Source organism: Aethalodelphis obliquidens, unplaced genomic scaffold (assembly GCF_003676395.1).
Source record: "Aethalodelphis obliquidens isolate GAN/ISIS:26980383/991018 unplaced genomic scaffold, ASM367639v1 scaffold45, whole genome shotgun sequence".
Classification (NCBI taxonomy): domain Eukaryota; kingdom Metazoa; phylum Chordata; class Mammalia; order Artiodactyla; family Delphinidae; genus Aethalodelphis; species Aethalodelphis obliquidens.
In genome coordinates, this window is record NW_020837989.1 from 9150163 (window position 1) to 9177737 (window position 27575).

Below are 27575 nucleotides of genomic sequence, written 5' to 3' on the forward strand. Positions count from 1 at the left end.
GTTTTTTTTTAACTAAAGTTCATTAGATTTACTTAGATTTTACCTAATGTCCTTTTTCTGTTGCAGAGCTACTACATTACATTTAGTCATTGTATTTCCTTAGGCTCCTCTTGGCGGTGACATTTCTCAGATTTTTTTTTCTCTCAGTTTTATTGAAATCATAATTGACATATAGCACTGTGTAAGTTTAAGGTGTACTGCATAATGATTTGACCTACATACATCATAAAATGATTACCACAGTAAGTTTAGTGAACATCCATTATCTTGTATAGATGCAAAATTAAAGAAATAGAAAAAAAATTTTTTCCTTGTGATGAGAACTCGTAGAATTTACTCTTTTCACTTTCATATATTATGTACAACAGTGTTAATTATATTTGTCATGTTGTGTATTGCATCCCTGGTATTTATCTTGTAACTGGAAGATTGTACCCTTTGACTACCTTCATCCAGTTTCCCTCTCTGTAACCCCTGCCTCTGGTAACCACAAATCTGATCTCTCTTCCTATAAGTTTGTTTTTGAACTGTATTTGACCTACCATATTATATGTTAGTTCCTGGTATACCTCATAGTGATTTGATGTTTCTGTACATTTAAAAATGATTGCCATGGGCTTCCCTGGTGGCGCAGTGGTTGAGAGTCCGCCTGCCGATGCAGGGGACACGGGTTCGTGCCCCGGTCTGGGAAAATCCCACATGCCGCAGAGCGGCTGGGCCCATGAGTCATGGCCGCTGAGCCTGTGTGTCCGGAGCCTGTGCTCCGCAACGGGAGAGGCCACGACAGTGAGAGGCCCGCGTACTACCAAAAAAAAAAAAAAAAAAAAAGATCACCATGATAAGTATAGTTACTATCTGTCACCATACAAAGATATTATATAATTATTGACTGTATTTCCTGCACTCATTTCATACCCATGAGTCATTTATTTTATAGCAGGAAGTTTGTGCCTCTTAATCTCCCTCATCTTTCTCCTCCCCCCATTTTCCTCCCCTTTGACAACCACCTGTTTGTTCTCTGTATCTCTGACTCTGTTTCTGTTATGTTTGTTTGTTTTGTTTTTTATATTCCACATACAAGTGAAATCACATGTATTTGTCTTTCTCTCTCTTATTTCATTTAGCATAATACCCTCTAAGGCCATCCATGTTGTTGCAGATGGCAGATTTCATTCTTTTTAATGGCTGAGTAATATTTCACAGTATATGTATATGTCATATCTTTTTATCCATTCATTTTTGTTTGTTTTTAAATTTTATTGGGGTATATTTGATTTACAATGTTGTATTAGTTTCAGGTGTATGGCAAAGTCATTCAGTTATACATATACATATATTAATTCTTTTTCAGATTCTTTTCTCATATAGATTATCACAGAATATTGAGTAGAGTTCCCTGTGCTGTACAGTTGGTCCTTGTTGGTTATCTGTCTTATATATAGTAGTGTGTCTATGTTAATCCCAAGCTCCTGATTCCCCCCCACCTCGCCCACCACATTTTCCCTTTGGTAACCATAAGTTTGCTTTTTGTTATCTGTAAGTCTGTTTCTGTTTTGTAGATAAGTTTATTTGTATCATTTTTAAAAAATTAGATTCCACATATGAGTGATATCATATGATATTTGTCTTTGTCTGACTTAATTCACCCAGTATGATAATCTCTAGATCCATCCATGTTGCTGCAAATGGCATTATTTCATTCTTTTTTATGGCCGAGTAATATTCCATTGTGTATATGTACTGCATCTTTTGTATCCATTCCTCTGTCAATGGACATTTAGGTTGCTTCCATGTCTTGGCTGTTGTAAATAGTGCTGCACTGAACATTGGGGTGCATGTATCTTTTTTTTTTTTTTTTTTTTTTTGCAGTACACGGGCCTCTCACTGCTGTGGCTTCTCCCGTTGCGGAGCACAGGCTCCAGACACGCAGGCTCAGCAGCCATGGCTCATGGGCCCAGCCGCTCTGTGGCATATGGGATCTTCCCGGACTGGGGCATGAACCCGCGTGCCCTGCATCGGCAGGCGGACTCTCAACCACTGCACCACCAGGGAAGCCCCATGTATCTTTTTGAATTATGGTTTTCTCCAGATATATACCCAGGAGTGGGATTGCTGGATTACATGGTAGTTCTATATGTCATTTTTTAAGGAAACTCCATACTGTTCTTCATAGTGGCTGTACCAATTTACATTCCCCGCAACAGTGTACGAGGGTTCCTTTTTCTCCACACCCTCTCCAGCATTCATTGTTTGTAGACATTTTGATGATGGCCATTCTGACCAGTGTGAGGTGATACCTCATTGCAGTTTTGATTTGCATTTCTCTAATAATTAGCGATGTTGAGCATAATTTCATGTGCCTCTTGGCCACCTGTATATCTTCTTTGGAGAAATGTCTCTTTAGGTCATTTTGCCCATTTTTTTAAAAACATTTTTATTGGAGTATAATTGATTTACATTGTTGTGTTAGTTGATGCTCTATAACAAAGTGAATCAGCTGTACATATACATATATCCCCATATCTCCTCCCTCTTGCATCTCCCTCTCACCCTCCCTATCCCACCCTCCCTATCCCACCCCTCTAGGTGGTCACAAAGTACCGAGCTGATCTCCCTGCGCCATGTGGCTGCTTCCCACTAGCTATCTATTTTACATTTGGTAGTGTATATATGTCAATGCCACTCTCTCACTTCATCTCAGCTTACCCTTCTCTCTCCCCATGTCCTCAAGTCCATTCTCTATGTCTGCATCTTTATTCCTGTCCTGCCCCTAGGTTCTTCAGAGCCATTTTTTTTTTTTTTAGATTCCATATATATATGTGTTAGCATATGGTATTTTTCTCTTTCTGACTTACTTCACTCTGTATGACAGATTCTAGGTCCATCCACCTCACTATAAATAACTCAATTTTGTTTCTTTTTATGGCTGAGTAATATTCCATTGTGTATATGTGCCACATCTTCTTTATCCATTCATCTGTTGATGGACACTTAGGTTGCTTCAGCGTCCTGGCTATTGTAAATAGTGCTGCAATGAACATTGTGGTACATGACTCTTTGTGGGAGTCATGGGGGATTGCTGGATCACATGGTAATTTCATTTTTAGTTTTTTAAGGAACCTCCATACTGTTCTGCATAGTGGCTGTATCAATTTACATTCCCACCAACAGTGCAAGAGGGTTCCCTTTTCTCCACAACCTCTCCAGCATTTATTGTTTGTAGATTTTTTGATGATGGCCATTCTGATGATGGCCATCACCCTCTCCAGCATTTATTGTTTGTAGATTTTTTGATGATGGCCATTTTTTGATGATGGCCATTCTGGCCACACCAGGTGACTGGTGTGAGGTGATAACTCATTGTAGTTTTGATTTGCATTTCTCTAATGATTAGTGATGTTGAGCATCCTTTCATGTGTTTGTTGGCAATCTGTATATCTTCTTTGGAGAAATGTCTATTTAGGCCTTCTGCCCATTTTTGGATACGGTTGTTTGTTTTTTTGATATTGAGCCGCATGAGCTGTTTGTAAATTTTGGAGACTAATCCCTTGTCGGTCACATTGTTTGCAAATATTTTCTCCCACTCTGTGGGTTGTCTTTTTGTTTTGTTTATGGTTTCCTTTGCTGTGCAAAAGCTTTTACGTTTATTTAAGTCCCATTTGTTTATTTTTGTTTTTATTTTCATTACTCTAGGAGGTGGATCCAAAAAGATATTGCTGTGATTTATGTCATAGAGTGTTCTGCCTATGTTTTCCTCTAAGAGTTTTATAGTATCTAGTCTTACATTTAGATCTTTAATCCAATTTGAGTTTAATTTTGTGTGTGTTTTTAAAGAATGTTCTAATTTCATTTTTTTACATGTAGCTGTGCAGTTTTCCCAGCACCATTTATTGAAGAGACCGTCTTTCCTCCATTTTATAGTCTTGCTTCCTTTTCATAGATTAGTTGGCCATAGATGCGTGGGATTATTTCTGGGCTTTCTACCCTGTTCCATTAATCTATATTTCTGTTTTTGTGCCAGTACCATACCATTTTGATGACTGTAGCTTTGTAGCATAGTCTGAAGTGAGGGAGCGTGAGTCCTCCAGGTCTGTTTTTCTAGCTCGGTTTTGGCTATTCGGGGTCTTTTGTGTTTCCATACTAATTAAAAAAAATTTTTTTTCCAGTTCTGTGAAAAATGCCATTGGTAATTTGATAGGGATTGCATTGAGTCTGTAGATTGCCTTGGGTAATATAGTCATTTTGACATTATTGATTCTTCGAATTCAAGAACATGGTATATCTTTCCAACTGTTTGTGTCATCTTTGATTTCTTTCATCAGCATCTCATAGTTTTCAGAGTACAGGTCTTTTGTCTCCTTAGGTAGGTTTATTCCTAGTTATTTTATTCTTTTTGATGTGATGGTAAATGGGATCGTTTCCTTAATTTCTCTTTCTGATCTTTCATTGTTAGTGTATAGAAACGCAAGAGATTTCTGTGTATTAATTTTGTATCCTGCAACTTTACCAAATTCACTGCTGAGCTCTAGTAGTTTTCTGGTAGCGTCTTTAGGATTCTCTGTGTATAGTATCATGTCATCTGCAAACAGTGACAGCTTTACTTATTCTTTTCCAACTTGGATTCCTTTTATTTCTTTTTCTTCTCTGATTGCTGTGGCTAGGACTTCCAAAACTATGTTGAAGAAAAGTGGCGAGAGTGGACATCCTTGCCTTGTTCCTGATCTTAGAGGGAATGCTTTCAGCTTTTCACCATTGAGGATGATGTTAGCTATGGGCTTGTCATATATGGCCTTTATTATGTTGAGGTAAGTTCCCTCTACGCCTACTTTCTGGAGGGTGTTTATCATAAATGGTTGTTGGATTTTTGTCAAAAGCTCTTTCTGCATCTATTGAGATGATCATATAGTTTTTATTCTTCAGTTTGTTAATGTGGTGTATCACATTGATTAACTTGTGGATATTGAAGAACGCTTGCATGCCTGCGATAAATTCCACTTGATCTTGGTGTATGATCCTTTTTTTTAAAAAAATAAATTTATTTATCTTTTTATTTTTGGCTGTGTTGGGTCTTCATTGCTGCACACGGGCCCTCTCCAGTTATGGCGAGCAGGGGCTTGTGGCCTCTCTTGTTGAGGAGCACGGGCTCCAGGTGTGCAGGCTTCATTAGTTGTGGCATGTGGACTCAGTAGTTGTGGCTTGCGGGCTCTAGAGTGTAGGCTCAGTAGTTGTGGCACATGGGCTTAGTTGCTGCACGGCATGTGGGATCTTCCCAGACCAAGGCTCAAACCCATGTCCCCTGCATTGGCAGGTGGATTCTTAACCACTGCACCACCAGGAAAGTCCAGATCGTGGTGTATGATCCTTGTAATCTATTGTTGAATTCGGTTTGCCAGTTTTGTTGAGTATTTTTGCGTCTCGGTTCATCATGGTATTAGCCTGTAATTTTCTTTTTTTTTTGTGGTATCTTTGTGTGGTTTTGGTATCAGGGTGATGGTGGCCTCATAGAATGAGCTTGGGAGTGTTCCTTCCTCTGCAATTTTTGGGAATAGTTTTAGAAGGATAGGTGGTAACTCTTCTCTAAATGTTTGATAGAATTCACCTGTAAAGTCTGGTCCTGGGCTTTTGTTTGTTGTATGTTTTAAAATCACAGGTTCGATTTCAATACTTGTGATTGGTCTGTTCATATTTTCTGCTTCTTCCTGGTTCAGTCTTGGAAGGTTATATCTTTCTAAGAATTTGTCCATTTCTTCTAGGTTGTCCATTTTATTGGCATGTAGTTGTTTTTGGTAGTCTTTTATGATCCTTTGTATTTCTGTTGTGTCAGTTGTAACTTCTTTTTCATTTCTAATTTTATTGATTTGAGTCGTCTCCCTTTTTTTCTTGATGAGTCTGGCTAAAGCTTTATCAATTTTGTTTATCTTTTTTTTTGGCTGCACCACGCAGCTTGTGGGACCTTAGTTTCCCAATGAGGGATCAAAGTCAGGCCACGGCAGTGAAAGCACTGAGTGCTAACCACTGGACTGCCAGGGAATTCCCAATATTTTTTCTTTGTCTTTAATTTTTGGCAGTTTGATTAATATGTGTCTTAGCATGCTCCTCCTTGAGTTTATCTTGTATGGGAGTCTCTGTGCTTCTTGGACTTAGTGGGTTGTTCCTTTCTCACTTTAGGTAAGTTTTCAGCTATAATCTCTTCAATTATTTCCTCAGGCCCTTTCTCTCTCTCTTCTCTTTCTGGGACCCCTGTAATGTGAATGTTCATGCGTTTAATGTTGTCCCAGAGATCTCTGAGACTGTCCTCATTCCTTTTCATTCTTTTTTCTTTATTTTGTTCCACAGCAGTGATTTCCACCATTCTGTCTCCCAGCTCACTTATTCGTTCTTCTGCCTCAATTATTCTGCTATTGATTCCTTCTACTGTATTTTTCATTCCAGTTATTGTATTGTTCATCTCTGTTTGTTCATTATTTTTTATTTTTATTTTTTTAAATATTTATTTATGTATTTGGTTGTACAGGGTCTTAGTTGCGGCAGGTGGGCTCCTTAGTTGTGGCATGCGGGCTCCTTAGTTGTGGCATGTGAACTCTTAGTTGCTGCATGCATGTGGGATCTAGTTCCCTGACCAGGGATTGAACCCGGGACCCCTGCATTGGGAGCATGGAGTCTTATCCGCTGTGCCACCAGGGAAGTCCCTGTTTGTTCTTTAAATTTCTAGCTCTTTGTTGAACATCTCTTGTATCTTCTCAGTCTGTGCCTCCATTCTTTTTCTGAGATCTTGGATTATCTTTACTATCATTACTTTAAATTCTTTTTCAGATAGGTTGCCTATCTCCACTTCACTTAGTTTTTCTTCTTTTTTTTAAATATTTATTATTTATTTATTCATTTATTGGCTGCATTGGGTCTTAGCTGCGGCACGTGGGATCTTTTGTTGCAGCTCACAGGCTTCTTTCTAGTTGTGGCACACAGGCTTCTCTCTAGTTGTGGTGCACAGGCTCCAGAGTGTGTGGGCTCTGTAGTTGCGACACATGGGCTCTCTTGTTGTGGCATGAGGGCTTAGTTGCCCTGCGGCATGTAGGATCTTAGTTCCCCAACCAGGGATCAAACCGGCATCCCCTGCGTTGCAAGATGGATTCTTAACCACTGGACCCCCAGGGAAGTCCCTCTTTTGGGTTTTTATCTTGTTCCTTTGTCTGGAACATATTTCTCTGCCATCTCATTTTTTTCTGACTTTCTGGGTTTGTGGTCTCCTTTCCACTAGCTGCAGGAGCATAGATCCTCTTGCTTCTGGTGTCTGCCTGTGGCCGGTGACCTGGGTCCTGAGGCTTGTACAGGCTTCCTGGTGGGAGGGACTGGTTCCTGCCCACTTGTTGGTAGAGATGGGTCTTGTCCCTCTGGTGGGCATGACCATGTCAAGGGATGTGTTTAGAGGTGGCTGTGAGCTCAGTATGGCTTTAGGCAGCCTGTGTGCTGATGGGTGTTCCTATCCTGCTGTGTGCTGTGTTCCTATCCTGCTGGTTGTTTGGGCTGAGGCATTCCAGCACTGGAGCCTGTGGGCTGTTAGGTAGGGCCAGGTCTTGATGCTAAAATGGCAACCTCTGGGAGGGCTCAAGCCAAAATATTCTCTGAGTCCTCTGCCACCAGTGTCCTTGTGCCCTCATTAATCTACAGCCGACCCCTGCCTCCCCGGGAGACCCTCCAACACTCGTAGGTAGGTCCAGCCGCAGCTCTTATGGAGTTACTGCTTTGTTCTTTGTCCCAGTGTATGAGAAACCTTGTATGTGCTCTCCAAGAGTGGAGTCTCTGTTTCCCCCAGTCCTGTGGCACTCCGGCACTCAAGCCCCGCTGGCCTTCAAAGCCAAATGCTCTGGGGATTCCTCCTCCCGAAGCCAGACCCTCAGGCTGGGGAGGCAGACGTGGGGCTCACGACTCTCACTCTTGTGGGAGAACCTCTGCGATATAAATATCGTCCAGTTTGTGGGTTGCCCACCTGGTGGGTATGGGATTTGATTATGTCATGAAAGCGCCACTCCTACCATCTCACTGTGGCTTCTTCTTTGTCTTTGGATGTAAAATGTGCTTTTTGATAGGTTCCAATCTTTTTTGTTGATGGTTGTTCAGCAGTTAGTTGTGATTTTGGTGTTTTTGTGAGAGGAGGTGAGCTCAAGTCCCTCTACTCCGCAATCTTTTCCGAAATCGAGGGGCTGCTTTTAGTTTGTATGCTTGCTGCCTCTTTCCTCAGCATGTGCTGGCAGTTATCACTTTGATATGGTGTGTGCAGGTACCGTGGCCTTTGCAGTCTCCTGGGATAGCGGGGGCAGGTCTCTTACAGGCTGCTGTCCATGCATTCCCAGGACAGTGGGGGCAGGGCTTGGCATCTACTCATAGGTATCCTAGGGGTGGCTGTTATCTGTGTGCTCCAGGGACAGTGGGGGCAGCTCTTGGCGCCTGCTTATGGGTCTCCTAGGGGTGGCTGCTATCCACGCATTCCTGGGACAATGGGGGCAGGGCTTCTATCCATTCATTTTTGATGGGTATTTAAGTTCCTTCCATATCTTGGTTGTTGTAAATAATGCTGCAATAAACATAGGAGTGCATATATCTTTTCTAATTGGTGTTTTCATTTTCTTTGGATACATACTCAGAAGTGGAATTGCTGGATCATATGTCAGTTCTATTTTTAATCTTTTGAGGAATCTCCATACTGTTTTCCATAGGGGCTGCACCAATTTGCATTCCCATCAACAGTGCACAAGAGTTTCCTTTTCTCCATATCCTCACCAACACTTGTTATTTGTTGTCTTTTTGATAATAGCAGTTCTGACAGGTGTGAGGTGATATCTCATTGTGATTTTGAATTGTATTTCCCTGATGATTAGTGATGTTGAGCATCTTTTCATGTGCCTTTTGGCCATCTGTATGACTTCTTTGGAAAAATGTCTATAGTCCTATACCTATTTTTTAATTAGATTGTTTATTTTTTTGATGTTGAATTGTATGAGTTCTTTGTATATTTTGTATATTAATCTGTTATTGGATATACTATTTGCAAATATTTTATCTTATTCAGTCAGTGGCCTTTTTGTTTTGTTGATAGTTTCCTTCACTGTGCAAAAGCTTTTTAGTTTGATGTAGTCCTGTTTGTTTATTTTTGCTTTTGTTTCCCTCACCTAAGGAGACATATCCAAAAATATTGCTAAGACCAATGTCAAACAGTGAGTGCTTATGTTTTCATCTAGAAGTTTTATGGTTTGAGGTCTTACATTTAAGTCTTTAATGCATTTTGAGTTTATTTTTGTATGTGGTTTGAGAAAGTAGTCCAGTTTGATTCTTTCACATGTGATTTTCAGGTTTTCCCAACACTGTTTATTGAAGACACTGTCTTTTCCCCATTGTATTTCCTTCTCTCCTTTGCCATAGATTAATTGCCCATATAAGTGTGTGTTCATTTCTAGGCTCTCTGTTCTGTTTTGTTGATCTCTATGTCTGTTTTTGTGCCATTCCCATGCTGTTTTGATTGCTGTAGCTTTATAGTATAGTTTGAAATCAGATAGCATGATATCTCCAGCTTTGTTCTTCTTCCTCAAGATTGTTTTGGTTCTTTGGCATCTTTGTGTTTTCATACAAATTTTAGAATTATTTTTTTCTAGTTCTGTGAAAAATGCAATTGGTATTTTAATAGGGATTGCATTGAATCTGTAGATTGTCTTGGGTAATATGGTCATTTTAACAAAATTAATTCTTCTAATCCATGAGCCTGGTATATCTTTTCATCTCTTTGTGTTGTCTTCAGTTTCTTTCAACAGTGTCTTATAGTTTTCTGAGTATAGGTCTTTATCTCCTTAATTAGATTTATTCTGGGAGATCCCTGGTGGTCTAGTGGTTAGGATTCTTGGCTTTCACTGCTGCAGCCTGGGTTCAATCCCTGGTTGGGGAACTGAGATCCCACAAACCACATGGTATGGCCAAAAAAAAAACCCCAAAAAACCTAAGTTTAAAAAAAGAGATTTATTCCTAGGTATTTTATTCTTTTTAAATGTGATTGTAAATGGGATTTTTATTCTTAATTTCTCTCTCTGATAGTTCTATGTTAGCGTATAGAAGTGCAACAGATTCCTCTATATTAATTTTGTATCTTGCAACTTTACCAAATTCACTGATGTGCTCTAGAAGTTTTTTGGTGGTGTCTTGTTATCTGCAAACAGTGACAGTTTTACTTTGTACTCTCCAATTTCTTCCTTTACTTCTTTTTTTGTTAATAAATTTATTTATTTTTATTAATTTTGGCTGCGTTGGGTCTTTGTTGCTGTGCACGGGCTTTCTCTAGTTGCGGCGAGAGGGGACTACTCTTTGTTGCGGTGCGTGGGCTTCTCATTGTGGTAGCTTCTCTTGTTGTGGAGCACAGGCTCTAGGAGCACGGGCTTCAGTAGTTGTAGCACGTGGGCTCAGCAGTTGTGGCTTGCAGGCTCTAGAGCACAGGCTCAGTAGTTGTGGCGCGCAGGCTTAGTTGCTCCATGGCATGTGGGATCTTCCTGGACCAGGGCTCAAACCTGTGTCCCCTGCATTGGCAGGCAGATGCTTAACCACTGTGCCACCAGGGAAGCCCCCTTTACTTCTTTAAGCATGGTTTCCCTTAGTTCTTTGAACATATTTACAAAGGACGCTTTGAAATCTTTGTTAAATTCCACATGTGGGTTCTCTCATAGACAGTTTCTGTTGCCTGCCTTTTTCCCTCTGTATGGGTCACACTTTCCTGTTTCTTTGCATGTTTCATAATTTTTTTAAAAAATTGGACATTTTATATAATATATTGTAGCATCTCTAGGTATACTGACCCCTACCCCCACCAGATTGTTTATTTGTTTAGTGACTTAGTTGGCTCTTTTAGTGAAGTACATTTCTCCCTGCAGCATGAAGCCTCTGATGTTGATCCTGAATGGGTACAGCCTTAGGGATCACACCCAGCTGTTAGGCTCCACTAATTTTCAGCTGATTGCTCTATTTTTTAAAAAATATTTATTTATTTATTGAATTTATTTATTTTCCTTTTTTTTTTTGCTGCATCAGGTCTTAGTTGCAGCACATGGCGTCTTCGTTGAGGCATGTGGGATCTTTTTGTTACAGTGAGTGGTCTCTTTGTTGTGGTGCTCGGGCTTCTCTCCAGTTGTGGTGTGCGGGTTTTCTTTCTCTAGTTATGGCGTGAGGGCTCCAGAGCGCGTGGGCTCTGTAGTTTGCGGCATGTGGGCTCTCTTGTTGAGGCATGCGAGCTCAATAGTTGTGGTGCACGGGCTTAGTTGCCCTGCGGCATGTGGAAACTTAGTTCACCGACCAGGGATCGAACCCACATCCCCTGCATTGGAAGGAGGATTCTTTACCACTGGACCACCAGGGAAGTCCCTGCTTTATTGTTTTTGACAATGCTCTGTGTCATCATTTGCTCCACACTCTGTTTCCACTAAAGTCAGTTCTTTTGAAGGGGAGCTTTGGAGTTCACTGTTTTTATGACCTGCCTTTCACCTTGGGCAAAATCTCCGAGTCACTCTTCTGAATCTAGGGGTGGGAACAGTGGCCTGCTTCTCTTTGAGTGACATCTCTGTTTTGTGAGCAGGGTGCTGGGTAGCGACTGTAACCTCTGGTCTTCTTAGCTTTCCTCTCCTAGTGTGGAACCCCTGCATTATGAGTGAGCTGGGGTGAGGGCAGTCAGGGCCCCCACATCTTTGGCCTGCCCAACCTGCAGTAGAGCCTCTGCTCTATGAGTGGGGTCTGGGTAGAGAAAGGGAGCACCCTACTTCTGGGCTGCACTCACTTGGGATCTAGTGTCTGTAGCACATAGCTAGGGGTGATGAGAAATGCTCGTTACCTGCTCTTATTGGGGAGATACTGCAGCTCTTGACTGGGAGCTAGAGGAGAGAGAGCCTTTTTTTCTTGTCCACATCTGGAGATTTTGTTACACTGAGCTGGGAAAAGGGTAAAGGAGAAGGTGGTGGCTCAGATGCCACAAACTCTCACTGATTTTACTGAGATTTAGTAAATTTTCTAGAATAAATCTTCATTTGCCATATGCCCTTAGGACAATTTCTAGAGACTTCAGATGATTGATTTAGCAATCTTTTTTTAAAAATTAATTAATTAATTTATTTATGGCAGTGTTGGGTCTTTGTTGCTGCACACGGGCTTTCTCTAGTTGTGGTGAGCGGGGGCTACTCTTCCTTGCAGTGCGTGGGCTTCATATTTTGGTGGCTTCTCTTGTTGCAGAGCACGGGCTCTAGGCACGCGGGCTTCAGTAGTTGTGGCACGTGGGCTCAGTAGTTGTGGCTCACGGGCTCTAGAGTGCAGGCTCAGTAGCTGTGGTGCACGGGCTTAGTTGCTCCGTGGCATGTGGGATCTTCCCAGACCAGGGCTTGAACCGGTGTTCCCTGCATTGGCAGGTGGATTCTTAACCACTGCATCACCAGGGAAGCCCTGATTTAGCAATCTTTACCAGTTTTGGTTGTTTTCTGGGGAAAGGGTCTGTGGAGCTTCTCATGGCACCATTTTTCTCAGTAATGCCCTCATTTCCCACGATTTTTGTTTTCTCATATTTGTGGCCTTTTGCAGTCCCTTCCCACACTAGATAAGCTGACCTGTGTAACCATTAGGATATGGCAGAAATTATCACAAAAGCTAGTTCACAAAAACATTGCAGCTTCTGCCCTGTACCTCCTTCCTGGGTCACTTGCTCTGGGGGAAGCCAGCTGTCTTGTCATGAGGACAAGCAGCCCAATGGTGGGGTCCTCCTGGCAAGGAACTGAGGCCTCCTTCCAAAAGCCAGCCCAAACTTGCCAGGCATACAAATCAACCATCTTGGGAGCAGATCCTCCAGCGTGTCAAGCCTTCAGATGACTTCAAATGACCAGCTGACGTCTTGACTGTGACCTCACAAGAGACCCCAATTTAGAACTACCTAACTAAGCTGCCCCGGGATTCCTGACCCACAGAACACTGACATAACACACACTTAGGTTTTGAGCTATGAAGTTTTGGGTAATTTGTTATGTAGCAGTAGGTAGTTAATACATGATCTTAGGTAAGACCTTTCTCTTATGTTCTTCAGTTCCTTCATCTGAAAAACATTTTTGGACTAGATCCATAGTTTCCAACTGTCTGCAAGGAGCCCTATGATTTCATAGTGATGGGTAACAGGCTACCATGTGGGGCAAAGGAGAGGCCAAGTGGGCCTCCAGACTCCAGGCAAAGCAGCTCCACTTTTCTCTCTCTCTTATAAACTGGGCTTCAATGTAAGATTTAATTTGAAGAAAGAGTCTGTTTTTTGTTATCTTCGCTTTTGGGTTTTTTTTTTTATGTTTTATGATTTCTTCAATCTTACATGCTTATTTCAATTTAGTTTCCCATCTTGAAATGGGCATTTCATAAGGCCCTGTATTTCTAGTGTCTCTGATCATACAGTATAAGGAATGCTACACAACAAACCTCTAATTGCTCAGAGGGGAAACTCTCTGGAGAGGGGAGGGGACTTTTCCAAAGTTACACAGTAATTTAGTGACCAAGTGAGGAATGGAATATAGGTCTCCTGACTCCCAGAAGAGATTATCTACGCTAATGAAATGGAACTATCATAAAGAAAAGTATTTTAAAAAATAAATCTTCAAAAAGCAAAGACTAGAACTTGACTTTGTTCAAGTACGAGAGAAGAAAGTAAAAACAACAAATAAAAGACTCAGGACATGCTGTCCTACAGGAAGCTGGCTTGCTCATAAAGATAAATCATACAGGAGTAGAGATTAATGTTGGGAATCATAGAGAACTTACATAGAGTTGTCTGGCATAGTTAGTCATTATTGTGCAGTGTGGCGATCAGGCAATTCAGCAAGCTCCTATGGCGTGCTAGGCAGAGCTTGGGCTGGGACACAGTCGTAAGCCATATATATATGGCTTTATGTAGTGTTAAAAGTTTTCAATCGTTGCTTATATTAAAAAATAAGTAGATTTCTGGTCTCTTGAATAATTGGCAAATCTGGGCTGGCATTGCTGCATGGGGGCCTTGGCTGGAGCTAAGTAGTAGCGGCCCCTAGAGCTGGGATCTGAGCACTGCAGTTTCCTTCAGTCTCCCCCAACCCATTCTCTGTTGTTTCCCCTCTGAGGCCACCTGCTAGCTGCCCTTTATCACTCTGCTTGTGCTGTTATTTTTCTTAGAGTATTTTCTTATACCTCTCTTCACTTATTTACCCGCGTGACCCCAGCAAGGATCTGATTTTGAGACACCCCCCCGACCCCGCCCCTGTCCCGGACTATTTCCCTCCCTTCTTCCCTTGCACACAGAACTCACTGGAGGCGTGGCGCTTGACTTTGACCTGTGGGTCTGCCCGATGGGACTTCTCACTGCAGGTGGAGGCATGGCGCTTGATCTGGGCTCCAGAGGGACGCTCAGGCTCCTCATCCTGGGTGAGAGATGGAAGGAGAAGGTAAAGTGTGGGTGGGCTCAGAATCCTCAGTGTAGGTGCTTTCTGGTGCGCGCTCAGTGGCTGAGTACTACATGACCTCTGAGATCTTGGCCTTACAGTTTTAGATGTGTGCAGCCCTCAACAGTTTATAAACCACTTGCACTAGCAGTGTATTACTTGATCCTCATACCTTCCTGTGGGGGGCAGCAGAAGGCAACCCTAAACTGGAATTTCTGCTGAGAGGAAAATTAGGAAGTCTCAAAAGACCGTGGGTGACCATATTTGATTTATCATAGATATTTTTGTCCTCACATCATTTGGACGAATCCTTCAAGTTTTCCAAATTGCTAATATAAAGTCTTAGGTTAAAAAAAAAGTCATAGATGAGATCAGCCAATGGTAGAACTGACATAACTTAATAGACTGGCTATACATTTTTGCATGAAGAGTCGTGAGAACACTCAAAATCTTGTCAAAGCTCAGGAAACCATGAGTGGAATATGATAATAATGTCATACAATACTGCTGTTGATAAAAACAGTACTATTTACTCCTCTGTATAAGACCTTCCAATGTCCAGGTACTGTGCTAAGTTTTTTCCATAAAGCATTTCATTTAGTTTTTGCAATAGTCCTATCAGGTAGCTTTTATCATATTTATGTGGAGCCAGGAAGTGAGGACCAGAGAAATGAAGCCCAAGGTAACTTGGACTCAGCCCTGAGTGCAAGGTTCATGTCCTTAAGCACTAAGCTGTCTTGCTACTAAACTCTGCAGCTGAGAACAGTCTCAAGCTGCATCTAATGGTTCATATGAGTCTGAAAAAGACCATATAGACAGAAGGATGGCTGGAGAAGTTTCTAGTAGCAAAGGGAGTCCTAGAGGTGAGAGCTCAGAGTGTCATCCAGCACTGTCCAAGGCAGGGGTCCTGGCCCGCAAACACATCTGCTTTCCTTGGAAGCTTGATTCCCTCTCTCTCTCCTCTAGCTGTGAGGCCTGACCCACCAACCACTGTCTGATCAGAATGTCATCATGTCATCCTCTGGCTCTCCCGTGGCAGGAGAAGCCACAGGGCGTGCTGCGGAGCAGTATGGGTCAAGTGATGGCTACAGAGGCCTCACTGTAAATTAATAAGCTGGCATCTCCTTGGTTTAGTGAGCAAGACAGGGAGAGTGTCCTGGGAGCTGAAGCCTAGACTGTGGTTGCCACCAGGTAAAGGCCTCTGGGGGCAGCCACCCAGTTATCATCCCCCTGAGACACTACTGAATCAGTCAATTCACAGAGCAGTAAACAGGGGTGGACAGTCCAACACCTTGCTCAGACTGGAGCAGTGCTTTATAGATGCAGAGCGCTTTCTTCTTCCTGGTCAGGGTATCTTTCCACTGTACTGCTCAGTCTCCTGTTCCAGAGATTCTTTCCCCTGAGCCATGGTCTGTCGTAAGAAGGTCCCCTCTCCCCCGCCTTCTAGCTGCTGGTTAAACGAAAATGATCTCTCTGAGGCAAAGGAAAAAAGGAGTAGTGAGGGAGAGCTAATAAGTGGCTTTTGCCATGTTCCCCGAAGTCCCAAGGGACCGTACCTGCATCTTTTCATAAGGAACATCATCATAGACTCGGGGCTCAGGCCACTGATCCTGGCAGGATCTTGCATATCTAGAAAATACAAGGACTGATGATGATGGTGGTGACAATGATACTTATGCAGCTTACAGTGCTTTCCTGTCCATTCTCTCATTTGATTCTGGCAGTACCTTTTAATGGAGGTCAGAAAGTTAGTGATAGCAACCATGCCAGGCAGCACTAGGACATTGATGTGTTAAGAGCTTTATAGGCAGGGACCCATGGGATTCTCATAACAACTCAGGAAGCAGGTGATTCATCACCTCCATTTTATAAGCGAGAAAACAGAGGATCCAGGCTGGCAAGCAACCAGCCCAAGCTGTTGGTCGTGATAGAACCGTGACTTGAATATGGTACTTTTAATGCCAAACTCTGCACACCAGCCCTGTGCCTGCCCAGAAGCTCAAGGGTATGGGGACGCTAAGTTTCCATGGCATGAGAGCAGAGCGCAGGCCACTGTACAAAAAAGGTTCTCCTTTCTGGCTCATTCCGTCCACAGTGTCCCCTGACCCTGGGCTACCTCCTTTAACCAGCTCACTCCTGCCTGCTAGAAGAGGAAGGCACCCACTCTGACTTCCCAAGGAAGCAGCCTTTCTCAGCCCTTCCTCCCTCCCCTCCCATTCCCAAAGCTGGACTCCGCCTCTGAGAGGGAGCTGAGATAGGAAAGGTTGCGCATGGCTGTGGGCCATGGGGTGCCGGCCCTCACAGGAAGGAGTTGCGCCCTGCACTGACGATGCTGGTTAAGGTCTCCACGTCCACGTAGTCATAATGCAGCGCTTCGGGAGTGACTTTGGAGCCCATCTCCACCAGCAGCAGCCCGAGCCAGCGGCCCATGTCCTCGGAGCAGCTTGCCTGAGGGAGAGGAGGCACAAGCTGTGTTCACTTTGGCACCATCAGAGCCTCTGGCTACCTGCTCACTTCAGCCAAACCCATATTCATATAGTATCTGTTACGTACCCAATACTTAGGGATCCAAGAGGAGCAAGACTAGAACACACATCCAGAAACCCAAGTGGCTCCCACCTTCCCTCTATTCAGGTCTTTGCTCTAAGGCTACCTCCTCAGAGAAGCCCTCCCTGACTACCTCTCTAAGACACATAACCTCACTCACTATCCTCAGAGCCTTTCTGACCATTTGGATATGAAAACAAAATTCAGGTGTTCTCTGAATTTTTTTTTAATATTTGCTTTTTATTAAATGAGGAGGCTATTTATCACATAACCCAATCAAATTTTTTTCTTGTATTATAAATGCCAATTATATATAGTACTGTATACAGGAAAATCTCCAAGAAGTTGCTGGTCAACTAAACATATACTTATGTTCTTATTTAAAGAGCATCATTATAAAATCAAGTTAGCACACAAATACTGAACTTGAATTTAAAAAGCACACTTTTTGCCAGAAAGCTCTTTGTTTAACTGAAGAGAAATAAGAGACCCATCTCAAACTATCAAAAGTAAAAGTGACTTACAGAGTCAATATTTCCTGAAATTTAAGAACTGACACAGGCAGTGGGTACTGGGCAAAGAAAACAAGACCAAGAGGCTGGGTCTTAGTTCTAGGAAAAGACTAGAGGCCATTGATCCTCTGTGGAGCTTTGGATGAGGCACATGCCTACCCTGGCCTCAGTTTTCTTATCTGTAATGTGAGGGGGTAGTTGTTTAAGTTTTCCTCCCAGTTAATATTTTAAATTCTAAATAGCTGAAGGATTGACATGTAAAAAGAGAGTCAGCATATTCTGGGTGACCCCTGAGAGGAGGGCTGGTGCCGGTGGGTAGGTATGAAAAATGAATGGGTGAAATGAAATCGCATTGTCATTCAGCCATTTGTTCAACAGCTCTTAATTGAGCCCTTAGTATGTGCTGGACATCATGGTGGGTTCTGGAAAACAAAAGTATGCAGAACAGGTGTGGTCACTGCCTTCACAGAGCTTAGGATTGCAACTCAATATGGAGAAAATCTTCGTAAAAATTTAGTTGCTTGGTGGGAGGAGCAAGCTACTTTGAAGGGCAGTGGTTTATCTGAGGCGAACAGTCACTGGTGGGAAGTAAATTTTAGAGAGGATTCCAGAATCAGATTGGAGTTAGATCAGACTAAATGCCTTTCAGGTTTGGGATTATATTTCTAAGGCAGAATAAACAAACCTTGGGTCTAGGGTTGCCAGATTTAACAAATAAAAATGCAGAATTCTCTGTTAAATTCGAGATTCAGATAAACAGTGAATCATTTTTTAGTATAGGTATGTCCCAAATATGGGATGTACTTCTATTAAAAAGAATTATTTGTTGTTTATCTGAAATTCAAATTTAAGTGGGTGTTCTATAGTTTAACCAGCAACTCTGTGGTTACTTGGCAACAGCTGGCTTACTTTCCCTCTTCTTTAGTCCCTATAATGTCAGTAGCAAGGTACTGTGGACAAAAGCCAAAGTCCAGGCCAGAGCTCCTCTCACCTCCTACCACCAAGGCCCACCTGAATTTTCTCCTCTCACCTCCAAGATGGCGACCTCCTGCCGGTTGCGCAGGATCCTGAAGGCAAATGGGTGTCTGGGCCCAAAGCTTGGGGCCACCTCACAACCGTGGAGGGTGATAGCATTCACGTGGGTCCGCAGGTCCGTGCGGTCCTTATGGAAATACAAGGTGTTGCACTTTAGGCGGCACCAGCGTTCCTTCCAGCCATGGTTCACCAGCACATTCAGGTAACCTGGGAGGGGGAGACCAGTGGTGTGACCTCCTAACAGCCCTGGGGGATACAAGTCAGGGTGCGTGGGTCTACACCCCGGGGACAGAGCACTTGGATAACCCTTGTCCTCTAGCTGGAAAGAAGGCCTTCTGGGTCCCGGATCAGCTCACTCGTGGTCTGTGACCTCAGGCATCCTCTTCTGTCTCTGAGTTTCAGTTTGTTATGTATGAAATGGGGACTGATAATCATATTTGTACATACACGCACAGCCTTTAGACTATACCAAGCTTGATGAAAAGGACAGAACTACCATACAGAATGAATAAAAGATACAACTCTTCCTCTTGCCTTTCCTACTAAAATGTCAAAACTCTCACTGAAGACAGAAAATAATGGGTGATGCTGACACCTGGTGGCATCATGTGGGAACAAAAACATCTAGCCAAGATAAAGAATTATAAAACTTGTAAGGGACAGGCTGATGGCTGACGAGTTTAGAATTCCCTCAACGTTTTAGATTTTAACTTATTTTTTACCATAACATGTCCTGATCCACTTACAAAATATTTCTTTATAGCCATGTGCTTTTATAATATTCTTTCCAGGTTAGCGGAATATTACTATTTATCTAAAATACATGATTTTCTATTGGATTCCGGTACATGGAAAACTGCATTTAGATAGACAATATGTTTTTTTCCTTCCAAACTCCTTTTAACTCACACTGAATGCATTTCTAATGAAAAGTACTTAAAAATTTTTAAGCAAGAAATATCCTTGTAAGACTGGGCCGTAACTTAAACACCTGGCATATTATGTACTGGGAAGTAAGATACTCTCCTCTTGTCATAGTAGAGGAAGCTGAGGCCCAGAGGTGGGCAGTGATTGACACTAAGGTCACAGGGAGAATAGAAATAGAGCCAGTTGGCTTTTCCTTCTGTTAGGCGTCAGGGCTTCATGGAGGAGAAGTGATGGAAGGGCATGGATTATTGATGGAGTGGGGGTTAGCCTCCCAGTAGGAGGATTCTGTCCTCTGCCTTGGGAGTGAGGTAGGTTAGGCCTGGAGGGTCTCCTGGCTTGGCCCCAGGAGCCCTCATCAACAGGGTCTGAATTCACCTCCCCATGCCCGGTACCCACCACAGCATGGAACCTCTTCCTCGGTAGAGGATGTCTGCAGGTCATCGGCCAGTGCCTTCTTCTTAGAGAAGCTGATGATACGGGTGATCTTGCGGCCCGCAACCCTGCTCATTGAACCCTTCAGCTCTGACAGGCTGCTCTTCTTCCCTTTGCCTGTTGCCATGGAGGTGGGTTAGGGGAAGGGAGGGAGCCCCAAGTCCCAGATCCACCCGCCCCTAGCCCTTCCCCCCAACCTTTCAGCCTGCACAGAGGGCTTGGCCTACAGCTCCAGGTATGGATAGGCCAGGTCACATCACCTAGGTCTCCAGAGTGGTCAGGACCTGCTCTGCACTGTGTGCTTGTGGCAAGCCCTCTCCCAGCTCTAGCATTTTCCCGCCTGAGCCCCCAGAGGCTCCTACCGTGTTCGCGGCCAAGGGTGGAACAGTTGTCGCTCAGGCCCATGCTGTCGGAATCCGAGGTCTGCTTCTCTTGGGACAGCCTCTGGGGAGGGACACAGACAGCCCCCTATCAGAGGGCACACTTAGAAAGTTCTCCTTTGTTGGTTCAGTCTCCCCCTGACCCCTGTACATGAGGATTAGCTAACAGATATTTGTCAGCAACTGTCATGTGCTTGATACCGTACTGGTACGAGGAGGACAACGATGACTTAGGATGGTTGTGTCTTCCAGTTACTCACAGTCTATCTGGGGAGTGAGGAATTCAATATAACGGAGTGAGATTAATGTCCTAGGAGTTTGGACTACATTTGGTAGATGGGGAGCTGAGAAGGTATTTAAGTGGGACACTAATGGAGTTGGTTTTGGAAGCTGCCCCCAGCGGCATCATGGGGGTGGATAAGAGGGGGGCAAGACTGGAAGCAAAAGAGGCACTTAGAGTGTCATCCTGGGCAAGCTGAGACTTGATAGGGGGATGAACCAAGCGACAGTGAGGATGGAGAAAAAGACATGAGTTGGCATTTTCAAAATAGTTATGACAGGACTTGGTGACCAGTAAATGTGAGTGGTGATGAGAAAGGAGTCCATTACAATTCTAGCTTGGATAAGAGGATGGTAAAGACGCACATACACAGCATGGTAACAACTTCATTGTCAGCCAACATTAATTTTTACTCATTATGCCAACTCTGGACCAGTCATTCATTCATTCCTATTACGGAGTGGTGCAGAGTAGTCAGATGGACCTTGGAAGAAATGAAGTCTCTACTTAGCTGTGGGAATGTGGGAAAATCCTTTCATCTCCCCAAGTCTTCTCACTTGAATTACAACCCTTTCAGTGGGCTGCTGTGAGGTACCAGGGAACTGGCCCAAGTGAAACTGTGAGGCCAACAGACTGTATCATTTCTAACACCTGTGTGGTATGCGGCCATCTCACTTTAAGAAGCCAAATTATGCCAGCCAGACTCAGGACAAGACTAAAATGACACCCATCAACTTAAAAAGGTGGACTTACAGAGCTCTGAGGCCCCTAAACCTTTCCTGCCAAGGATACCCCAGACCAGGCTCAGGGATGCTTTGCTGTAAGCATAGTACTAGAAAGCAGGGAGAGATAAGAGAGGCCATGTACTCCCCACAATTTCCAAAGGCTGGAAAAATGGCAACTGTCAGAAATTGGTTAGAACTGTCAAGTATAAAGAATCACCCCTATAAATTGTGAGACAGAAGTTATGGTTCTATTCTGTGATGGTGTACAGATGGTAAGTTTTTCATCAATATAGAAAGCAAATACAAAGAAACACTGTGAGCACTTTGTAATTGACTTAATGATGATGACACCTCAATCACAGGAGTCCATGGAGAGACAGAGCCACCTATACCACGTCCTCACTCCCACTCTTCTCCAACAATACCACGCTAAACATTTTAGCTACCCTCCCCCTGTACACTCAGCCACAGGAGAGCCCATCTCTACAGGCTTGCCTCTTCCTCCCCTCTACCCACCCTCTGAACTGCACCACAGCATGCAGCTGCAGGTGTGTGTCCACACACACTCTCTCTTTCACACTCACACACACATTCTTTCACACACACACACACACTCTTTCACACTCATACACGCACACGCACGTCCTCAACACTGCTTTCCTTCAGCCTCCACTAATGGCAAAGGCCGAGTGAGCCCTCCACCCTTCCTCTCCTAATGACTCTGCTGACCCCACCTTTGCTTCTGCTGCTCCCTTCCCTTGCAGCCCCTGTCCCTTGGTCCACCTCTGCCCCAGTGGGGCAGAGTCTTGCCCATTCTTTAAGGCTCAACATAGGTGCCCAACCTCCCTAACCCCTCTTGCCCCTCCAGCCAGCATGAGCCCTTTTCCCCTCAGTACGTCTTTCCAGGACAGTCGAATAGAGTTGACACGTTCCCCTTCTCTCCGAACCCATCCACACTGGCCTCTTTCCGTCCATGCTTCTTCCTCCTCCAGGGCCTGTTCTCCCTGCTTGGAATGCCTTTTCCCTCCCCCTCCTCACTAATTTTTCACCCTTCTCTGTATTGTGCTCCCTCAGGAAAGCCTTTCTTGACCCTGAGACAAGATCAGCCCCTGTCATGTGCTCCCAGGGTACCTGGTACTTTTCCTCCCTGGCGCTTACACAGCTTGGCATTTCTAAGTCTATGTGATTGGATTCATGTCTGAACCCCTTGCTGGGAGGGCAGGGGGTGTGTCTGTTACTGTTAGGACTGCACCCAGTGCCTAGCACAGTACCCAATGCACGGCAGATGCTAACTACTCGTCCAGTGGAGCTCAGGAAGCTCCCCTTGAGAGGCAGGCTGGCGGTGTGTAAATCAATTAGCTCTGTTCCTTATTAACTATATGTGACTTTGGGCAAACCTCTCTGTGCCTTGGCTTCCTCTTCTGAAAATGTAGTTTATCAGAGTTGCTGTAGAAATTAAATTAGGTAATGCACGTAAAGCATTTAGGACAGTCCTGGCCACACAGTCATATTTTCTATAATGCTAGCCTTTATTATGTCATGTGAGACCCATGTATGGGAGTCTTTTTTTTTTGCGGTACGCGGGCCTCTCACTGCTGTGGCCTCTCCCGTTGCGGAGCACAGGCTCCGGATGCGCAGGCTCAGCGGCCATGGCTCACGGGCCCAGCCGCTCCGCGGCATGTGGGATCTTCCCGGACCGGGGCATGAACCCGTGTCCCCTGCATCGGCAGGCGGACTCTCAACCACTGTGCCACCAGGGAAGCCCTGTATGGGAGTCTTAACTCTCCCCTTAGGATTTGGGGTGGAGTCCCTTGATCACCCACAGCACCTGGTGAAGCATAGGCATTAGCATATGTTTGCCATTGGCCTGACAGACTATGAAACAACCGTTTCACTTATGTGCCAGTGGGGCACACTCCTTCTCTGACTAATTTCAATTTAGTTTGCATGGCTCAGTTCCAACGTGACCTCTTCCTGTCCTGGCAGGGTAGTCACTCCCTCCTCAGGCTTGTACTGCACCTTGGACACGGGCATTCATTCATTCATGAATTCAGTAGACATTTATTGAATGCCTACTGTCAATGCCTGGCTTTACCACCAGCCTGCGAGTCCCCTGGGGCAGAGCCCGTGTGGAATCCCCACTGCCTGGCCCAGAGGGAACCTTGAGAAGACAGAGGTACCTTGTCCAGGTCCACCTTGCACAGGAGGACTGGGGATCTGGGCACATCTGCCCCCTCAGCACCCCCAACGGACTTGCTGACCTCTCGGATGACCTGTGGAGAGGACACACATCTGTGAGCAGGTGGGCAGGGACCCTGTGGAGGCAAAAGCAGGAATGGGGTCTGTTGGTCAGGGCCATCAGGCAGAGCAGCTGGGATCACTGGGTGGAAGAGATGGGTTGATGTGGCCTCCTGCCCCATTTGTGGGGCACGTCAGGATCTGAACAGGCTTTCTTCTTTGTCTGTCCCTTGAATTGGGCCCAGAGGCTTGGCTTTTAGACCTGGTGCCATTACTAATTAGTTGCGTGGCCTTGGGAAAGCAATTTCCCCGCTCTGGGCCTTAGTTTCCCCATCTGTAACATGGGGATATTAGTGGTCCTCTGCTTATTACGTCCTTGGGTGTGTGAGGACCAGTGAGATGATGGGTGTGAAGGGCCATGTGAACCAGGATGCCCTGCACAGGCATGAGGACTCACTTCTGTGACATGTTAGAACTTTACAACAACCTGCAGGGCAGCCAGGGTTATTCTCTCCATTTCAAAGATGTGGAAACTGAGACTCCAAGGCATTCACCTGAGGCCATGCAGCACAAGCATCCAGACCATGAAACAATAACGGACCACTTGCTGCTCATCTGTCAGGTGGCTTTGCGTGGATTATCCCATTGTATTCCCACAGCAGCCTTGTGGGGCAGGGGCACCTTGATCCCCAAATTACAGATAAGGATGATGAGGCTCTGAGAGGTGAAGCCATGGCTGCCTGCCCTATCCTCTGGGCTAACTGGCGTGCCAAGGCAGGCCTCCTAACTCTAGGTCTAGGGCTTCTTCTTCTGACCCAACCAGCCCCTTGAGGACAGAGCACTCTCCCCCACCCCCACCCCAGCATGCAGGTTCTCTCTCTTCCTTCCCCTCCTGAGACAAAGGCAGTAATGAGAAACAGTAAACATCCCAGTGGGAGAGCTGGTTATCACAGGAAGGAAGGGAGGATGGGGAGGGAGGGAAGGAGGGGTTTGGTTTCTTTGTTCCAGCAGGAAGATCAGAGGAGGGGAGAGCTGCTGTAAGGGCCTGGGGGTGAGGGCTTCACCATCACTGCAGAGTAGTCACTGGCAGTTACTCAGGACTTACTGCCTGGCAGGCCCTATATCAAGTACTCTCTAGAATCCTTACAAGAACCATTTTATAGAGGAAGAAACTGAGGCACAGGGAAGCAAAGTCCTTTGCAGAAGATCACACAGCCAGTAAATGCCACTTAGGTTTGGGACTTGAACTCAGGTCTGTGTGGCACCCAAGTCCTCCCTTGTCATCAGTATGCCACCCTGCCTGTCGCTTTTGGAGTAGGTTTCCTTATTTGCTTCTAATCCTTGCCCGAACCACTTGGTGGTTGACCTTGGGTGAGTCACAGAAGCTCTTTGTGCCTCAGTTTCCTCATCTGTAAAATGGGAACAATATTAGTCCCACTGTGAATAGTAAATGAAGTCATGTGTATAAAGCTCTTAGCACAATGCATGGCACAAAGTAAGTGCTCAGTACATGGTAACTCAAATTGTTGTGTAGCTGCAACATGCAGAGGCTGGGTCATAGGTGGATGTGATAAGTATGCACGTTTCACCTAAGGTAAGACAGAATTTCTCCATTATTAAAAGAAGAAAAAGGATTAGCTTGTCTAATGATAAAATCAACTTCCTTTGTAGGTATTAAGCTCGTCATTCCTGGAGATGTACAGTTGCAGGTAGGATAAACCCACAGTAGGCGTGTTAGAAAGGGGATTCAAATAACTAGAAGGAACACAGGTCTCCAGCCTGAGGTCTGTCTCCTGGAGATGTCCGAAGCCCATTTCCACATAAAGCCCTAGCTTTATGTGAAGGGCACTGACCCCCTCTCCCCTGAGCAAGGCCTGTTCTTCCAGTGACAGGGGCCCACTCCATTGAGGGCTGGGTCCGGGGAAGAGAGGAAGGAAGGAGGGAGTGGGGGTAGGCGAAGGCACAGCCCCCCTGTACCTTCAGCCACTCCTCGGCCTGCTCCCGGCTCTGCAGTGCCAGCACCAGGACTTCGGTAGCTCCCTGGGAGAAGCGCAGCTCGTGCCTCTTGTGCCGGCTGTCCTTGGGCACGTAGATGACATTGCAGACATCCAGCGCTAGCCTCAGATGTGGCTGCCGGTCCTTGGAGCTTTTGTAACACTGGACAGGAATAGAAGGGGTTAGGGCCTCCTGGAGCGGAGAGTAGAGGGAGGAGACAGGGAAACTCAACCTACCCCACAGAGACCTCCCCACCCAGTCCAGCTGTGGGCACTGCATGAAGACAGGGGCTGTTCACCACAGAGAGGAGAAGCCTGGGAGGGGCATATTTGGGCAATCTCCAGATCTCAAGGGCCACTGAGCGGTCCCAGGGGTCACAACTACCTATTTAGGAAGAGGCAGATTTTAGCACAATACTAGGAAGACCGTTTTAGTCTAAAGAACCAGAGAAGAAACAGGCTGTCTTGGGAGGAAGCCAGCTCCCTGCTATTAATGGGCTACATGACAGAAATGTGGGGGAGAGAATTCTAGCAGAGATGGAGGGTTGGGCTTGGGAAGTCAATAGTTTATCAATAATGATTCTCACTTCCCAATTCTTATTATGAGGCTAACATTACCTTGATACCAGCACCTGACAATGACATTACAAAAAAGGAAATCATAGGCTAATCTCTCTCGTAACATAATTGTAAAAACTAAAACAAAATATTAGCATATAGAATCCAGACACACATAAAAACGTATTGCATAGAGACCAAGTGGGGTTTATTCTAGGAGTGCAAGAGTGGGTTAGCATTCAAAAACTAACTGTATAATTCATCATATTAACAGAAAAAAGGAGAAAAATCATATATCCTAATAGAAGCAGAAAAAATATTTGATAAAATTCTGCACCCGGGCTTCCCTGGTGGCGCAGTGGTTGAGAGTCCGCCTGCTGATGCAGGGGACACGGGTTCATGCCCCGGTCCGGGAAGATCCCACATGCTGCGGAGCAGCTAGGCCCGTGAGCCATGGTTGCTGAGCCTGCGCATCCGGAGCCTGTGCTCCGCAACGGGAGAGGCCACAACAGTGAGAAGCCCACATACCGCAAAAAAAAAAAAAAAAAAAAAAAATTCTGCACCCATTTGTAACATAAACTCTTCGCAGACTCTTAGAGGAGAACTTGCTTAATGTGATAATAAGGAACACCTACAAAAAACCCATGGCAAACGTCAGCTTTGATGGTGAATTATTGAACTTTCCTTCGAGATCTGGATTGAGACAAGAATGCCTGCTCTCACCACTTCTATTTACATTGTACTGGAGGTCCTAGGCAGTACACTAAGTCAAGAAAAAGATAGAAGGCATAAGGTGTGGAAAGAAGTAAGTCATGATTCTTGGCCTGGTTCTGGCCTGGGATGAGCTTTTCACTGCTGCAGCGTGAGAAAAGGTCATGTTTCAAATGTATGTATGTTCGGTAAGACTTGCCAATAGGTAAACAACCTATCTCATTTTTTTTTCCTGAAATTATGTCCATCCTTATACTTTGGAAGTAAAGGTAGATTTCTTTTATGAAATGCTAGTGATGAGAGATGGTGAATTAAAAAAAAAGTTTAAAAAAGCAAGTTATATAATAACAAGTATTACATGGGCTCAGTTTTAGAAAAGACAGATGTATGGAAATGAGGGTGGAAGTTTATACATCAAAATCTAACTGTGGTTAGCTCTTGGTCAACAGGGTTAGGTGGGTTTTTTTAAAAAAATCATTTTTTATTTTCTTCTGGCTTTATAAATAAATACATTTACTTGCATAATGAAAAATGATAAACATTGTTTTAAAGTGATAAAAAATTCATGTCTGGCAAAACAAAACTTGATAAAGTCTTTATTAGGTCTTCAGGTTTTGTTTTGTCTTTTAATTCTTCTCGGGTGGGAGAGCCCTGATCTCAGAAGCACCGGGCTTTGAGCCTCTGTGCACAAAGCAAACCTAGAGGAACCGAGGCAGACATACCTGAATGCACACAGATACACAGACACACGCACAGGCACATGCAAGTCCACGTGAGGCC

General features: G+C 44.5%; 1 protein-coding gene and 1 long non-coding RNA gene across 6 annotated transcripts in view; one reads left to right on the forward strand and one right to left on the reverse strand.

The window, feature by feature from the left end:
- Nucleotides 1–27575, forward strand: part of LOC113606881 (uncharacterized) — a 132211-nt gene that overhangs the window by 13856 nt on the left and 90780 nt on the right. The gene's annotated exons all lie outside the window — the stretch shown is intronic.
- Nucleotides 1–27575, reverse strand: part of AFAP1L1 (actin filament associated protein 1 like 1) — a 73185-nt gene that overhangs the window by 11613 nt on the left and 33997 nt on the right. Inside the window, exons 8-15 of one of the 2 annotated variants that reach the window (XM_027081643.1) lie at nt 25510–25689; nt 23475–23567; nt 20272–20353; nt 19874–20026; nt 18546–18757; nt 16759–16904; nt 16013–16085; nt 14324–14435 (exon numbers count right to left, since the gene is read on the reverse strand). In XM_027081643.1, coding sequence (XP_026937444.1) covers nt 14324–14435; nt 16013–16085; nt 16759–16904; nt 18546–18757; nt 19874–20026; nt 20272–20353; nt 23475–23567; nt 25510–25689 — 1051 coding nt within the window. Of the gene's footprint in view, nt 1–14323; nt 14436–16012; nt 16086–16758; nt 16905–18545; nt 18758–19873; nt 20027–20271; nt 20378–23474; nt 23610–25509; nt 25690–27575 lie in introns of both variants that reach the window. The other variant, XM_027081641.1, reaches the window with a different exon arrangement.